Below are 18,759 nucleotides of genomic sequence, written 5' to 3'. Positions count from 1 at the left end.
GGTGAAGCCGCCCCTTATGGCAACGTATTTTCGTTCCCTTTTCCGTTCAAATTTTGTTATCTTTAATTCGGGTCAAAGGGGTGCAAGGACAGTGTTTACGTGCACCGGTTAGGAGGATGGGGTGCAGCTAGGGCAAGTGTTCTGTGATCGCCTAAAGGGCCCGTTGTCAGGAGTCCAAAAATAATTAAATATACATATTTATCTATATATGGTTTATGACATAAAATCCTCCTGATATATAACTAAAATTTATATATAAAATACAATGTAAGTTGTGACTGTGTCTATGTGTAATTAATACCTAAATTGGCTGAAATACCAATTGTTCACATATGACGGACTTGACCATACGTTTGATACCCAATGTTGTAATCACTTCAGTCAATTTTTTCACTCATTCGCGTCTGTCCTTTTTGTGACACGAGTCAATGTATCAGACATAAACTTCACTATAAGTTTCTTGAGCTGTGAAAGAATGTCGGCTCGCAACTAAGGTTGCAATATTTCAAATACTTTACTCAGGTTAGTACAAGACTGGCGCATCTGTAAAGGTTTGGAATACACTGTTTTTTTTACAGTAAAATAGCGTTAGCTTACTGTACTTCTATAGGCTAAACTTCTGATATTCGATACAGCATAAAGCATGCAGAGCTTTCCAAATCAGTGAATCAACTACGAAACCAGGGCATCCGAGCAGTTCGGACTTCGACTGTTCACCATGTGGGCCTAAAAGAGTAAAAAGCAGGGAACCGCTCGAGTAGCAGCTCCCTGGTCAAACTATTACATCTATACTGTACAGCTACTACAGCCCACTAGTTGTGAAAAGTTATGAACGTAAAACAAACCACAGAGTTTTGTATCACACAACACACACGAAAACGAGACGTAATAATTTACCGCATACTACTGACCAGGGAGTTTTTCCATAACAACTCCCTGTACTGACACTGCTACAGACAAGAAACTATGCAGGAATTTCGCCAAGGCCACCGCTTCAGGTAACCAAACCCGTTTATTGCTTACTAGCCGTAAAAACGGGATTGCTGAGAAATTACGAAACAACAGCGACGAACCGGTAGAGGGTAGTATTGATATTATTTTTGAATCGGTTGCTGTGAAGGATAGAATTAACGAGGAAATTACGAGCGATCCCACCTTTAATAAATGTACTTTAACTCCTTATGTCTCTATTTCCACGTAATATCATTGTTCATGGGGAAAATATTAACACATTGTAATTACTTAGAATCTGTTCATTTTGTACATAGGGACCCAAGTATTGACAGATAGGTATTGAAATGAGGTTTTAATTTTTATATATATTTTTTTATAATTGAGCTAATTGGATATGTAAATATGCAAATGAGGTTATGATACATACACTGTACTTTCCTTTGCCCATTTGAAATTATTTCGATGAAATCTGCTGGACTTTTGATAGTTTGATGAGTTCAAGACATGTCATTTTATAAGTAAAATATAATTTGATGTTTGAATACGAGGAATATGACTGATTTTTTGACATTTTGTTAAATTTTCATTCGCGGATAAATTATTTTACAGGCTACCAAATTTAGGGTTTATATCAAAGTTATGGTCTCCATGCTGGTCAGGGGCTCTTCTGGAGTGATAAGTTTAGGCTGTTGTTCATCCACATCATATTTGGCACCTCGGTTGTTGCTGTAACTGGAGCAAGGGTCTAATAAATTAGTATGCAAATAATTACAAAATTTGTACAAACAATACACAAAAAGGGAAACAAATTGCTTTGACTTTTGAAATTTCTTATTCAAACTTAAAAAAAACAGTTCATTCCCGTCCCTTCAATCATATCTACTACCTGGTTGCCAACCCCTCCCCCCTTATACCCCTCCCCCTCCCTCCAAAGTACTTGACCTACATGTATTATGTAATACAATGGTAGTCAAGCGTAACGATGAGTCATATAGGCATATTGCGCTACTACAGTACATGTATACACAATACATACAGTGTGGCTTACCATATCAGGATTTCATCGTCCGAATCTTCTTCAGATTCAGCGATGTCGTCATGCTCCAATGGCTGGTTGGTCAAATTGCCCATAAAAAGAACGCCTCCTTTTAGTATTTAGCCATGATAATATGTGTAGTGTGTGGTCAACGCTATCACTTACGTAATTGAAACGGTAACTATTGAAAGAATGATTTCGTTTCATTTTGTTTTTCAGTTTTGTGGCCGAGTAATGCCTGCTATCTTGATCTCCAATCCGGTCGATGGAAGAAGGTTTGCTAAACTTTGTTCTGTTTGAATTCAATTTGCCTGGATGGGTTGTGTTTGCGTGTGTTTGTGTGCATGGGGAGAAGGGGATGGCTGAGAAGGGGGTCTGTGAACCAGGGAGGTAGAAATAAGGAGCATCTTACTGTTTATTGTTTTCTTAAACTTTATGTATAACCTTTCTGTTTTTTTTTTCTCTAATGTCTTCCATGGACGTACTATTAAATATTAATTGTGTATACTTGCACTTAGTTATTCATCCCGTACAAGGCGACTTTATAAGGCATGATAGTGTTTTGACTTATCTGATTTCAGGAGTTAGGTCCTTACACAAGTTCTGTGTGTACTGTACAGCGCGTCCATACAGGTTACAACCATCGTGCTTCATCACATACTACAGGAATCTTCATATATATTAGTTAGTAAGGATTAGTAATGTGGGTCTTGATCATATATATTTTTTTCATAACTCATCATTATTCTATGTTGGTTAGACTTTGGTTCTGTTTGAATTAAATTTGTCTGGATCGGTTGTGTTTGCGTGTGTTTGTGTGCATGTGAGAGGGGGGGGGGTGAGGGGGTCTGTGAACAGGGGAGGTAAAATAATAAGGTGTATCCTGCTGTTTATTCTTTTCTTAAACTTTGATGTATAACCTTTTTTTTTTCTCTAATATCTTCCATGGACAATAACGTACGATTAAATATCAATTGTTTATACTTGCACTAATTTATTCAAACCGTACAAGACGACTGGTCACCATGCCTATATATGGCATGATAGTGTTTTGACTTATCAGATTTCAGGAGTTGGGTCCTTACACAAGTTCTTTATGTACCGTACAGTGCGCCCATACATATTAAAACCACCATGCCTCATTACCCACTACAGGAATCTTCATTGATATTAGTTATTATTGTAATGACTAGTAAAGTGGCACTTGATCATATAATAGTATTTTCATAAATAATTATTATTCTCTACTTATCAGTTATCATCTGTTAATGCTAAAACAATGGTTTCATTGTTCAATAGGCTGATGACGTGCAAACTATTACAGAGTTGTGCTCACAAAATGTAGCCATCAGTAACAAAGACAGTGTGTCAGCACAGAGGTCAGCCATAGAGCTCCTGGTGAAAGCGTCCAGTCATAATGTAAGTACACCGTCAATGGGTCACGTGAGTACGGAATTGTAGAAATCTAATATCACATAATATCTTCCTACCACATTATTTTGAGGAAGATAACATAATGAAAATGTTTACCCTTGATTAATATTGAATTGTGTCTATAAACAAAGAATACAATCAACATAAACATTCAACTAATATAAAAATAATAACAATTATTCATGACTATCCCTGTTTCTCCCTCTAATTGTCTGTATTTAATGGAATGAGTCAATATAAAAAATCACCTTCCCCTGAACAGTAAACTATTCACCTTCCTATAACCCTTAGCTAAAACCATCAAAAATACACATCACTCCACTCCATCCCTCCAGTATTGGGTACCGTTTAAACCTGTTACTGAATTCGTGGTTTTGATTAAGTAAGATTAAAAACAACACGATCTTCCCCAATCATTAAATATGGTAAATATTATTTTTATAATGAATAAAATGAGACTGTCAAGATTTAAACATCTAGAAATTTACAATATCAAAAACCCATTGCTAACACCCCCTCCCCCTCGACAATAAATTGTCACTCAACTTATATTTACTAAACAGTAACCCTGCTTACAGTCCAACCGTTATATCAATATATTTAAATAACTAACCTACCGCTCCCTCATATGTTACCCTCGCCATTAAATGGAAACTCCTGAATTGACTACTGTTTGTGAAAACGTTTGTGCTGAACAGAGAATAACGAAACATTAATAGTTAAACAACATTGAAAATAAATATATAAAAACAAGTACTTGTAAAAGCAAACAAAATAAAATAACAATTCAATATTACTCTCCTCTTATAGAATAATTAAAAACTTATGTAAAATATGTAACACTAGTTGCTCTCATGACTATATTTCCTTCATCTGCCTTAATGGAAACTTTATGTCTTCAAAGTAAACAACAACAAATATTTACGAATTGTTTTGATATGCTTAATAAACGATATTATTCAAAAAAATTATATAACACTGCACTATGTGTAGAATTTGATAAAATTTGTTTAAAAGTCAGGAGTAAATATACATATTAAGGTTAATAATAAAAAATGTTTGTATACAAAGGATGCAATGATAGCTCATTTTCAAACATAATTAACGTTAATAGCTTTCCAATTAATTACAACTGCTGCTACCATTATTCACCTTTACAATTCTTGACTTGTAGGCAAATGGATTTAAAAAATGTTTACTTAGTAAACAACAACAACAACAACAACAACTTATTTACGCGTTGTTTCAATATAATTCAGCAACAAATAATAATTATATATCACAATGTGTTTTATTTCTCCAAACGCAAGTACAAATTTAAATATCTGTACTAACCAATGAACTCACCACCCTTGATTTGTAGTCAAAGCAGATAAACAAATTATATTTAAAAGTAACAACATAAATTAATTACCCGAAAATGTATATTCTTCATCAACAAATAAAATGATATCGTTGTATTGTCTTTAAAAACAAGGTGTACAGTTCCACCCTTGTTCCAAACACATATTTACATTAAAATAAGTTAAACCTATTGACTGCATCCCTCTTTGCTTCAACACCCCAACCCGTTTTAGGATAATGCATATACATATTTAAAAGTTAACAACATTAATAGACACGCTGTTATGATATTCTTCAACTACAAACAATACAAATAATTTAAGATATTCTTTCATCTTTTCTAAATTAAACGCAAAGTATCCTGAAAATTAACAATTCTGCTTTTAGACATCAAATTGATATTAACTTTCATCCCCGGCCCCCCCCCCACACCAAAAATATATGTATATATATATATATATATATATATATATATATATATATATATATATATATATATATATATATATATATAAATATACATATATATATATATAGTAACAAACAGCAAAACAGTAAACACAAAAAGGATCCGATTGTGAAATGAATAAAACCACATTCAATATAAAACATAATGAAATAAATATATATAATCATAATAATAAAATAGTTAAAAACAAAATATGTGTTAAACTTTAAACCCTAATAAAGCGATTAGATATTAATTATATTTCTTATTTTCCTTCTTCAGATTTCCTCCTCCCCCTAAAACACAAATTACATTTAATATACGTGAGCTGTCTACATGCTCCCCCACCCTAGAACACCACTCCTTACCCCTACCACACCCATCTTTAGCCAGTGTGACACCCATCGGTCCATTTATCTCTCGCCCTCGCACAATAAAATTATAACATTAACGAGGGTAAACCATATCCACGCCCTTCCCCACACTAAGGCACCCTCCTAATCCCCAACCAAATTTCACTTAATACAAATAAAAGAAAACGAAGATTAAACAAACTTTAGAAATAAAGTTAGCCTTTTCTAAACAAATTCAAACCCCTAATTATTATTATAATCAACAAAATAATAACAACATATTATTAAAATAAACAAATTATCATTTGATTAATATGAATTTAAAACAGTAAAATCAAGTTAATATTCTTAAGTTAACTATAATTGTATTATTTTCGAGTTTTTATCCTGTAAAGAAACATGATGATATTAATTCTAGTTATTATTTTCCTTTCTACAGATTCCTATACACTGGGTGAATTTAGGCTGGTCCTTTAGTAAGATTGATGAAGATGGGAACATTATCCTCTCCTCTGGTCTCTCTCTACCAATCATAACATCAATAGAGAATATGTACATACAGACAGAGGAAGGGAGAGAGATGAATAAACATGAAGTAAATGGAATATTAAACTATCTACAACACTCTCAAAGATTCAAGGAACTGGTGTAAGTATACTTAATAGTTATGTATATAATGTAAGGCATTAATTATAACTACTTGATACTAATGATATAGACAAGATAAGAATTATTGATATAGTTATATTTAATAGTTACTGAAGGTTGTTTATTAATAGGTTCAGATAAATGTAGAAGTAAAACAAACGAATGAAAAAGAAATTGGATAAAGAAATAAACTAACAATGAAAGAACAGTCGTCAGGTGAGGAATATGATTAATGAGAGAGTAAAATAGAGACAAAATGAGACAAAACACATCATTTGACCTATAAATTCTTCAGAAGAATGAAATTTGTTAAAATAAAGAGATACGAGGCCCTAGCTTACACTTTAAATTGATATATCTTATTGAAATAAGAATAATGATTAAAAAATAGGATTTAATTAGATCAAGATATGAGGCACCATTACTGTAGAAGTAAAAACATTAAACATTTTTGCCAAAAACAACCTTTGATAAATATACACAAACTTCGATCATGTAGATTAACCAAAAGAAATCAATAAGATAAAAAGGAAAGGAAAAAAAAAACTCATTGTTTCATCAGGACTCTTTCACTTCATAATTAATATATGAATTAAGTGGTAATTATTGCACATTGATATTTAAGTAAAAAAAAAAACAGTGATATAAATTAAACATATTGTAATTTTTCTTCATCCATTCATATGGCACCCCTTTCAACTATATTACCATTAGCTTTCCCTTATCCACCCCATACAACTATTCCGGACCACTTATCATATTTCCTGAACCTGTTTATAACACTTGGGGTAACTTGTTAATAACACATTTATCCCCACGCACCCCCTCCCCGACCCCCCCCCACACACCCACACACATGCACATACTCAGCAAGGTCTCCTGTCATACTATTATCGTTCCTCTCTTCTGATCAGCAACCTGTCTTCACCTCCTCCACTCCAACCCTTTACCCCCTCCCCACCCACCCACCCCATGCAACACAAATCTCTTGATGTATGCATGTTATTAACCCACATAACATGACAGTCAATCCCCACACAGTAGAGACCATTGAAACAGTATATAACACTCAAAATCTATATATATGTAGAAACAAACACAGTACATCTGTTTTTAGGGGGGACTGGGGCTGAGAGCGGATCAGTCGTTTGGTAGTTTGGTTTTCGTGCCCAGGTTCTTTCCTGGGTGACTTTTTCTTAAAAAGTATCTGTTTTTAGATTGATATTTGAGAAGATTTTACTGTAGATGCTTTCTAACAGTGCAGTATTCTCCTCACCACCCCCACCCCCCTCCACACACACACACACACACATACACTGACACACACACCCTCCCCAAACCTACAAGGCCTATGACCCTTACTTAATCCCTATATACTTTACAATGTGTTGTCACCAAATTTCCAGTTGCAAAATCTAACCTGTCATATACACCCTATTTTTACCTTATTTGTACGTTAACAATTTCCACTCTTTTCTACTCAGTACACATTTTGTTTTATCGCAAAAGTCTATTGAACTTATTTCATCATGTTTTCTTCCTTGCTAAAGATGTACACTGACTGTACTGACACTTTCAATAGTTTAACATTTTTCTTTTGTTCAACACCTGTCAATCAAATACTTGAACAATGCAATCCATAGAAGTTGTGTTCAATATCAGAGACGCTCGCGTCCTTAATAAAAACACCTGGAATGTACTGATAAACAAGTACCTCGAGGTTGCCATGGATACGTCTAGACACTGTCTGGTTTTAAATCGTTGCTAAGCCTTCGTGATGTGTTCAGTTTTTTTGAAGTAGAATATGTTTAAAGTTTTTCTTTTCTTTTCCATTTTGGAAAGTCATGGATAAAGACGACAGAAAAGATAAGGCAATAGAAGAAATAGATCAAGAAAAAAGGAAAACAAAAGGGACACAGTGGTGATGATGGTGATGGGAACGGTGATTGGAAGGAATATTGTGGTAAAGATGGAAATATGATAAGAACAAATGGTGATGATGGTCTCATAATGTTGATGGTGGTGATGATGATGATGATGATGGTGATGATGATGATGATGATGATGATGATGATGATGATGATGATGATGATGATGATGATGATGATGATGATGATGATCATGATCATGATCATGATCATGATCATGATGATGATCATGATGATCATGATGCTTACCATGGTGAAGATTGTGGGATCATATTGTGTTGCTGATGCTGATGATGGTATTGATAATCCCTACGATGACGATAAAGGTGATGATGTTAATGATCATGATGCATATGGTGATGGTAATGATGGTAATGATAATGGTGATGAGGTCATGATGATGGTGATGTTGGTGGTGATGGTGATGTTAATAATCGTGATGATCTTGGAATCATATGGTGATGGTTTTGCTGGCGATAGTGCTAGTAAAATGGTGATAATGATTATGGTGGTCACACAAATGACCAGAACAGCGACGGTGATGATGGTAATGGTGGTCATGGTGATGATGAAGGTGATGATGGTTATAATGAAGGTGATGATGGTGACGGTGGTGATGTTGGTGGTGATGTTAATAATCATGATGATCGTGGAATCATATGGTAATGATGGGGATGGTCATAATGATGAGGGCAATGTCGGTGATAATGGTGATGATGACAATGATTTGGATCATTACGCATAAAATAATGATTTTGGGATCATATGGTGGTGATGATGATGACGACGATGGTGGTGCTGGTGATCACGATGGTAAACGTTTTTGTTATGGTTATGGTGGGCACACACATGCCCACAAGAGCGATGGTGATAATGATGATGTTGGTGATAATGATGATGTTGGTGATAATGATGGTTGTAGTGATGGTGATGATGATGATGATGGTGGCGGTGGCGGTGGCGGCGTCGGCGGCGATGTTGGCGATGGCGATGGCGATGGGGCGGTGATGGTGTTGATGGTGGTATCATATGGTGATGATGATGCTTACGATGATGACAACGAAGACCATGGTAACGTTGATGTTTATGATCATGATCTATATGATGATGTTCGTGGGATAATATGGTGATACTTATGACGACAATGGTAGTACGTGATGATGGTGATGGAGATCATGATGATAAAAGTGGTGATGATGGTAATGGTGGTCACGCAAATGACCAGATTAGCGATGATGATGATCATGGTGATAGTGACGGTGATGATGACAATGATTATAATGATTGTGATTAAGATGATGGTGCTTGTGAAGGTGATGATGATGGTGATGGTGATGAATATCTTGATGATTTAGATAGTGGTGATGGTGATAGTGGTGATTACGGTGATAGTGATGGTTAATGGGGTGATTAAGATGATGATTATGGTAATCTTCCTATTCTCCAAGTATCACATGACATGAAATAACAATCAACCTAATGATGTGAGGTGTCGAACAGATATTAAAAGGGCATATTGATAGTTATTAGTAAATTTTGAATGATCTCGCAAACATTTCTCGTCTGGTTATTACATGCCGTATACCACCGGAGAGTATTTAAATAAAGCGCTCGTCGTCAATTACATAAATTGAACATGAAGCTAAGACAACGTGCTGCTGGTACATAGTGTATTAGAGAATGGAGATTAACAATGGTATCTCTTATTATATGATTCATTCTACAGTTTATTTTAATCGAGCGTGTAGTCATTATCGAGTCTCTGATTTTGTCTCTTTGTTAGTCAAATTTTATTTTTCTTTAATCATCAGGTTTCAGCACTGTCTGCTGCCTCCTTGTACATCGATGCATGATATTTTCAACTTGATATCAAAGAACGTTAAAGGTACAGTAACGATAATTATTGATTTATTAGTTATTGATTGATGACTATATCTTGCCTTCTTCGGTTCATATTGCTGTTTCCTTTTCTTCTCGTAATTCAAGAACATTTAAGATACAGTTTAGATCATGTTATTTCCGACCAGAATAAGTCAATATCTTAAATTAAGACTGATGAAGAAAAATATTTAACAAATAAGTGACGTAGCTGAGAAAGAGCTTTGGAACAATTTAAATAAATCATTTAAGTTTACTGTAATATACTGAGCGTTTCGTACATTTACCTTCGCTCAGAGAAAAAAAGCTCAAAAGATAACAAACTTAAATTAAGCCTAGACCCTGCACAGTACAATCAAATGGCTACTACATGGTGTAACAGTGAGGGAAGCTTGAATATGTTAATATTAACGAGAGTGATCTCTCTCTCTCTGAAATAAGACAAGATAATGACGTGTTTTGAATGCCTATTAAATCGATGTGGAAAGTTTAAACAGGATACAGGAGTGGGGAGGGGGGTCTGAGAGTAGGTGGTTGGTGAGAGTGAGGAATAAATCAACCAGGCTACATATGTTTAATACAATGACATCCAACATGAACGTAGCTGGTGCCCTGAATCTGATGCAAAAACTTCCAAAGTTACAACTGAAGACGTTCTAGACTAAATGCAATAGGAACACCTGCGGTGTGGTATGGAGACATTAAAATAAAAACAGCGGTACCACTGGTAGTAAACAAAGGTAAAAAGCGAACATAAATCAAGTAAAATGTAGCTTGCTTATGTTTTTAATAGGATTTTCCATATCATAGTGCTGATCAATTTACCGATATTTGTCTATAAAGTATCATGTATTGTATGCAACCTTTACGCTTTAAGGACAAATGCTCAGGTTATATGATTGCCTTTCAGTTGTTAACTTTTTTTCTTTCTTTTTTGTCATCTGTAATGTTAATGAGCAATGCCAGAAATGTCAGAGAGAAATCTGAAACCTGAAGTTATAATAAGCACGACATTTTAGTTGTAATAACTTTAGATATCTGAGAAAGAATTGTAATGGACAGGAACTCAAACCTTCAATTCAAAATACTGGAAAACATACGTTTAAAGATGTGTGCTATATAAATTCCAGTAACTGTATGATATAAACATATATCCAATTCATGTTAGAGTTCAGATGCTGAATATTTGTGAATATGTTTTAACAGTCTTTTCAATTCTCAAATGATGGCAACTTGACCATTCTACCTTTAACATATTTTAGTGTTGGGATGCAACCGGACAGTTAAAAGATATAGTTAAATGTGACATAAATATGTCGGTATCACACATTTAGCTTTGGAGTAAAACACTGAGACAAACTGATTGCTCCCTTTGGTCTTTCTTCTTGCACGTTTCCTCAATCTTCAAGTAACCGGTCTTGTGTTCAGACGAAATGTAATGGACTCAAACAATCAAAGGAAACTATCAAATTAGTTTCACTGACGGGTCTGATAAAGCATTCTGTATGAATTACTCAGTTTAAAGTGTTGCATTTGGCATTAACAATAAACAGAATACAACTGTTTACTGTGTATGCAACAGTACCTAAATCTTTGGAAGTTTGACCTGATCCAAACATAGATTATAACACTGACTGCCGTTCTATCTTGTATGTTCATGTTTGTTTGTTGATACTGATTACCTACTCTGACTTGTTTTAACTTCATTTATATTTTAGTTTTCTGGGCGCCTTATGGACGAAGCGAAGGGTACTACAAACTAAATCTCCAGTCTGGTCGTTGGAAGCTGACATTTCGACGTTCTTTACTCTTCCCGGTAATTATCTCTAATTGTCTATTTTAACATTAACCCTTGATGGTTCAACTCACTAAAAGAAACCCACCGAATGGAAGTTTAGTTTGAAACAATGCTGTTCATTCCAAAGGAACATTTAGACAAGAATATTGTTTTGTACCCACTAAACTATATAATGGCGGAAACATCTCAGATTTGTTTGTGCTCTAACATTTCAGTGCGCAGAAGTAACATCAAGCTTATACATTATAAAACATGCTTATTAACTTCACAGTGTGTTATGTGATCCTTGGCAGGTATAAGGGGCTATGAAGTATACGGACGTGTGGTCACAGATAAACAGTACCGCTTTACAATGCTTTTGAAAGGGCGGTAAAATATGTGGTTGTATCTGATGATTATGATGTTGGTGAAGGTGATGATGGTGATGAATGTGGTGGTGGTGGTAATGGTGATGATGATGGTAGTGATGGTGGTGGTAATGATGGTAGTGATGATGAGGGTGGTGATGGTTGTGATAATGGTGGTGGCGGTGATGATGGTGATGATGGTGGTGAAGGTGAAAAAGATGGTGATGAAGATGGTGATGATGATGACGGTCTTCATGATTATGATGGTAATGATGATCATGATAATGATGGTGATGTTGATTGTGATGAAGATAATGAAGATGGTGATGATGATGATGATGATGGTGATGGTGATGGTGGCCGTGCCGATGGCGGTGGCGGTGATAATGGTGGCGGTGATAATGGTGGCGGTGGTGGTGGCGGTGATACTGGTGGCGATGAAAATGGTGGTGGTGATAATGGAGGCGGTGATAATGGTGGCGGTGATAATGGTGGCGGTGATAATGGTGGCGGTGATAATGCTGGTAGCGATAATGCTGGCGGTGATAATGGTGGCGATGGCGGCGATGGAGGCGATGGTGGAGATGGTGGAGATGACGCGATGGTGGCGGTGGTAGCGGTGGTGATGGTGGTTGGGGTGATGGTGGTGATGGGGGTGATGGTGATGATCATAGTGGTAATGATGACGATGGTGATGGTGATGGTGACAATGATTTTAATGATTGTGATGAAGCTGTTGATGATGACGACGGTCGTAATGATGATGATCGTGATGATGATAATGATAATGATGGTGATGATGATGATGGTCACATAGATGAAGAGAATGGAGGTTATGATGGTGATGGTGATGATGTTAAAAATCATGATGCTAATCATGATAATGATGGTTGGAACATATAGTGATGCTGGTGGTGAAGATGATGATGATAATGATGATGATGATGATGGGGGTGATGGTGATGGTAGCGGTGGTGGTGGCGGTGATAATGGTGGCGGTGATAATGGTGGCGGTGATAATGGTGGTGGTGTTATTGGTGGCGGTGATACTGGTTGCGGTGATATGGCGGCGATGGTGGCGGTGGTGGCGGTGGTTGCGGCGATGGTGGCGGTGGTGGCGGCGGTGGTGGCGGCGGTGGTGGCGGTTGTGGCGGTAATGATGGGGGGGTGGTGATGGTGGTGATCATGGTCGTAATGATGACGATGGTGATGGTGATGGTGATGGAGATGGTGATGGTGATATTGATTTTGATGATTGTGATGAACATTGTGATGCAGATGTTGATGATGACGACGGTCGTAATGATGATGACGGTGATGATGATAATTATAATGATGGTGATGATTGTGATGAAGATAATGGAGATGGTGATGATGATGATGATGATGATGATGATGGTCACATATATGTATACAATGGAGGTTATGACGATGATGATGACGATGATGGTGTTGATGATGATGGTGTTAAATATCATGATGGTAATCGTGATGTGGTTGGATCATATGGTGATGCTGGTATTGATGGTGATGAACATGATCATGGTGATAATGATGATTTTTATGGTGATTGTGTTGGTGATGATGGTGATGATAGTGGTGATGGTGGTGTTGGTGATGGTGATGGTGGTGATGCTGGTGGTGATGGTGATGATTGCGTTGATTATGGTGATGATGATTATGATAATGATGGTGATGATGTTGGTGATGATTATGTTGGTGGTGATGACTGTTATGATGTTGATGATTATAGATCGCAATGATTGTGTTAGTTATTATGGCGATGAAGATGATGATAGTGATGATGGTGGTGATGACGCTTATGATCCTGATTAAGATGATGACGGTGACGGTGGTGGTGGTGGCGGTGGCGGTGATGGTGTAGATGGTTACGATGATGATGGTGTTGATGATGATGATGAATGTGACAGTGATAGTGATAGTAATGATGGTTATGATCATGATGGTGCTAATGGTGATGAATGTGATAGTGATACTGATGGTAATGATGATGGTGATGGTGATGTTGATGATGATGATGATGGTGATGGTGATGGTGATGGTGATGGTGATGGTGATGGTGATGGTAGTGGTGATGGTGGTGGTGGTGATGACGGTCGTGATGATTATGATGGTAATGATGATCATGATAATGATGGTGATGATTGTGATGAAGATAATGAAGATGGTGATGGTGATGATGATGATGGTGATGGTGTTGGTGATGGTGATGGTGAAGGTGAAGGTGATGGTGATGGTGATGGTGATGGTGATTGTGATGGTGATAGTGATGGTGATGGTGATGGTGATGGTGATGGTGAAGGTGAAGGTGAAGGTGAAGGTGAAGGTGGCGATTATTGTGATTATTGTGGTGGATGACATTTGGGTGGTCGTAGCCGTTTCTGTGGTGATCGTGGTGGTAGTGATTGTGGTGGTTTTCGTCGTGGTAGTCGTGATGTTTGTGGTGGTCGTAATCGTTGTGGAGGTCGATGGTGGAGATAATGGGGAAGAAGTTATGATGGTGATGATAGTGGTGATTATAATGATGCTGATGGTGATGATGGTCTTGGTGATGGGATGATGATGATGATGACGATGTTGACGATGATGACGATGATAACGATGATGACATCGATGAATGATGATGGATGGTGATGGTGATGATGGTGATGGTGGTGATAGCGATGGCGATGATGATGACAATGACGATGACGAATACGGTGACTGTGACGGTGACGTAGCAGTAATGGTGGTTATTACGATGACGTTGGCGGTGGCCGTTTCTGTGGTGATCGTGGTGGTAGTGATAGTGGTGGTTTTCGTCGCAGTGGTCGTGATGTTCGTGGCGGTCGTGATGATGGTGTTGATGGTGATGATGGCGATGATGATGTTAATGATGTTGTTGATGATGATGATGATGGGTATGTCGAAGAGGATGATGATAATGATGATGGCGATGGCGATGGGGATTTTGACGGTATTGGTGACGATGGTGATTATGGTGATATTGATTATTATAATGATGATGATGGTGACGGAGATGGTTATCGTGATGATGGTGGTGACGGTAGTGGTTGTGGTGATGAATATGATGAAGTTGAGTTGATGTTGGTGGTGGTGAGTGTGATAACGGCGGTGGAAATGGTGAAGGTGAGGATGGTGGTAGTTATTGTGATAATGGTGATGGGAATGGTGATGGGAATGGTGATGTTGTTGATGGTGGGGATGATGATATTTCTGGTGGTGATGTTGTTGGTGGTGATGATAGTAATGATGATTTTCTTGGTGCATGGTGATGATAATTGTGTTGATGATGGCGATTATGTTGATGGTGATGATTGTGTTAATGGTGAAAGTAATGTTAACAATCACAATGATTATCATGATGATCATTGTGGAATCTTATGGTGATGGTGATGACTGTGATGACATTGATGGTGATGGTGATAGTGATGATGTTGACGGTGATGGTGATGTCGATGATCGTGATGATAGTGATGGTGGTGGTGATGACGGTGATGCTGTTGGTGATCATGGTGATAATGTATGTGATTATGGTTATGGTTTTGATGATGATAATGATAATGAGGATGGTGGTGGTGGTTGGAATGATGTTGGTAGTAATGGTGATGGTGATGATGTAGATGGTGGTAATAATGGTGATGATGGTTGTGATAGTGATTATGATGATGGTGATGATGGGGATGATGATGGTAAATCACGATGATGGTGGTGGTGAAGGGGATGATTTGGTGGTGATGGTCGTAAGGATCTTGTTGCTTATGATGGTGAGGATGATGATTTCGATGATGGTATGGCGATGATGGTAATGGTAATGGTGTTGATTATGGTGATGATGATCATCATGGTGGTAATGATGAAGGTGATAGTGTTGGTGATGGTGGTGATGATGGTGGTGATGATGGTGGTGATGATGTTGGTGATGATCGTGGTGATGGTGGTGTTGGTAATGGTGGTGATGATGGTGGTGATTATGGTGATGATGATGGTGGTGGTTATGGTGGTGACGACGACGACGATGATGATGCGTATGATGATGATGATGATGATGATGATGATGATGATGATGATGATGATGATGATGATGCGTATGATGATGATGATGATGATGATGCGCATGATGATGATGATGATGCGTATGATGATGATGATGATGATGATGATGATGATGATGATGATGATGATGATGATGATGATGATGATGATGATGATGATGATGATGATGATGATGATGATGATGATGATGATGATGATGATGATGATGATGATGATGATGATGATGATGATGATGATGATGATGATGATGATGCGTATGATGATGATGATGATGATGATGATGATGATGATGATGATGATGATGATGATGATGATGATGATGATGATGATGATGATGATGATGATGATGATGATGATGATGATGATGATGATGCGTATGATGATGATGATGCGTATGATGATGATGATGATGATGATGATGATGATGATGATGATGATGATGATGATGATGATGATGATGATGATGATGATGATGATGATGATGATGATGATGATGATGATGATGATGATGATGCGTATGATGATGATGATGATGATGCGTATGATGATGATGATGATGATGATGATGATGATGATGATGATGCGTATGATGATGATGATGATGATGCGTATGATGATGATGATGATGATGATGATGATGCGTATGATGATGATGATGATGATGATGATGATGATGATGCGTATGATGATGATGATGATGATGATGATGATGATGATGATGATGATGATGATGATGATGATGATGATGATGATGATGATGATGATGATGATGATGATGATGATGATGATGATGATGATGATGATGATGATGATGATGATGATGATGATGATGATGATGATGATGATGATGATGATGATGATGATGATGATGATGATGATGATGATGATGATGATGATGATGATGATGATGATGATGATGATGATGATGATGATGATGATGATGATGCGTATGATGATGATGATGATGATGATGCGTATGATGATGATGATGATGATGATGCGTATGATGATGATGATGATGCGTATGATGATGCATATGATGATGCGTATGATGATGCATATGATGATGCGTATGATGATGCATATGATGATGCGTATGATGATGCATATGATGATGATGCGTATGATGATGCATATGATGATGATGCGTATGATGATGCATATGATGATGATGCGTATGATGATGCATATGATGATGATGCGTATGATGATGCATATGATGATGATGCGTATGATGATGCATATGATGATGATGCGTATGATGATGCTTATGATGATGATGCATATCGTGGGATCACAAGGTGATGATGAGGATGATAACGAATGTGGTTGGTGATGATGGTGATGGATTTCACGTAGAAGTATTGATGGTGGTGGTGTTGGTGAGAAGGAGGAGCAGGAGGAGGACAAGAAACTGTTCCTATTTGCTATGGTATAGTTAACGAGGTATTTCATTTTTGAAAATTATACAGTTGCTTATTTCACTATCAATATCTATATCATTCTTTCTGGACAACACTATCGTTTTACTTGGAAAATAATTAAAAGTTTCAATTTTAAAAGCAGCAAGTCTTGTATTTGTTGCAATCATTGTTGTTCTCATTTCCATTGATATTACATTATTTACAGACGAAATCCATTGGAGATGAATTGACAGAAGCAGAATATCGTCAAGAGGTAATGTTATGCAAATAGTGAATATTTTACTTTATTTGGTAAATCGGTCAGTATGATACATACATATACATGTGTACAGTGAGATACCTGTGTCATTCCAGATTTAATAGCCACACATAAAATCAAGTAAAGCCATAGCACATGTTCCATAGTAAACATTTATACTTTATTTTTTGGTTAAACACAAACTACTTCCAACAATACACTTTTTACATGTAGACGTTGGTACATGTTCAACAAGATCTGGTCGATTAACACGACGTCTTTACGGTGTCATATAATCAAATACGCCTTATTAATAAATAAAAGTAAGAACAAAATATATAAAAAAAAAATCCCTTAAAATTAAAACTTAAAATTCTGCTTTAGGCAGACAAATAAACTATGCAGACACGTTGGGTGTGTGTGTAATGTTATTTAAGAGGCAAATAACAGCTGGGAGTGGTTTACTCTGCTTCTTTTGTTTTTGTTTTTTGGGCAATCCATTACAATCTTGATTATTTATTTATTGTTGTCAGAAAGTAATCAAATGTATTTAATATCAAATAATTATGATGCACAAACGATGGATTTAAACGTTAAAATGAAAACCTGTACCGAGGAACTGAACTGATCATTGATTTCGCCTTAGTAGTGTGATTCAAATATTTCGTATCAGACTGTCAAGTTAAATATCTTAAATATGAACATTTGAAACAGTACTAGCTCTAAAATTTCCCTCTTTCGTACAACTATGAGATATCGACACTTAAATTATGTTTTAATTCATTATTTTTAAGTTTTTTTATGCACACTGTTGGATGGATAGGGTGGTATGTGAATAGTAAAATCTAAATG

General features: G+C 36.7%; 2 protein-coding genes across 4 annotated transcripts in view; both read left to right on the top strand.

The window, feature by feature from the left end:
- LOC139982295 (uncharacterized) overlaps positions 1 to 18,759 on the top strand; it is a 148,765-nt gene that overhangs the window by 55,915 nt on the left and 74,091 nt on the right. The window lies entirely within an intron of this gene.
- The window catches only part of LOC139982535 (uncharacterized), a 101,981-nt gene that overhangs the window by 81,473 nt on the left and 1,749 nt on the right, over positions 1 to 18,759 (top strand). Inside the window, exons 5-10 of the mRNA XM_071995427.1 lie at positions 2,210 to 2,265; positions 3,290 to 3,433; positions 6,009 to 6,217; positions 9,957 to 10,030; positions 11,742 to 11,839; positions 17,875 to 17,922. Of these exons, the coding sequence (XP_071851528.1) occupies positions 2,210 to 2,265; positions 3,290 to 3,433; positions 6,009 to 6,217; positions 9,957 to 10,030; positions 11,742 to 11,839; positions 17,875 to 17,922 (629 nt within the window). The remainder of the gene's footprint in view (positions 1 to 2,209; positions 2,266 to 3,289; positions 3,434 to 6,008; positions 6,218 to 9,956; positions 10,031 to 11,741; positions 11,840 to 17,874; positions 17,923 to 18,759) is intronic.

This window comes from Apostichopus japonicus, chromosome 16 (assembly GCF_037975245.1).
Source record: "Apostichopus japonicus isolate 1M-3 chromosome 16, ASM3797524v1, whole genome shotgun sequence".
Lineage (NCBI taxonomy): Eukaryota > Metazoa > Echinodermata > Holothuroidea > Aspidochirotida > Stichopodidae > Apostichopus > Apostichopus japonicus.
The sequence above is the reverse complement of the archived record's forward strand: the minus strand, read 5'-3'. Positions and strand labels throughout refer to the sequence as shown.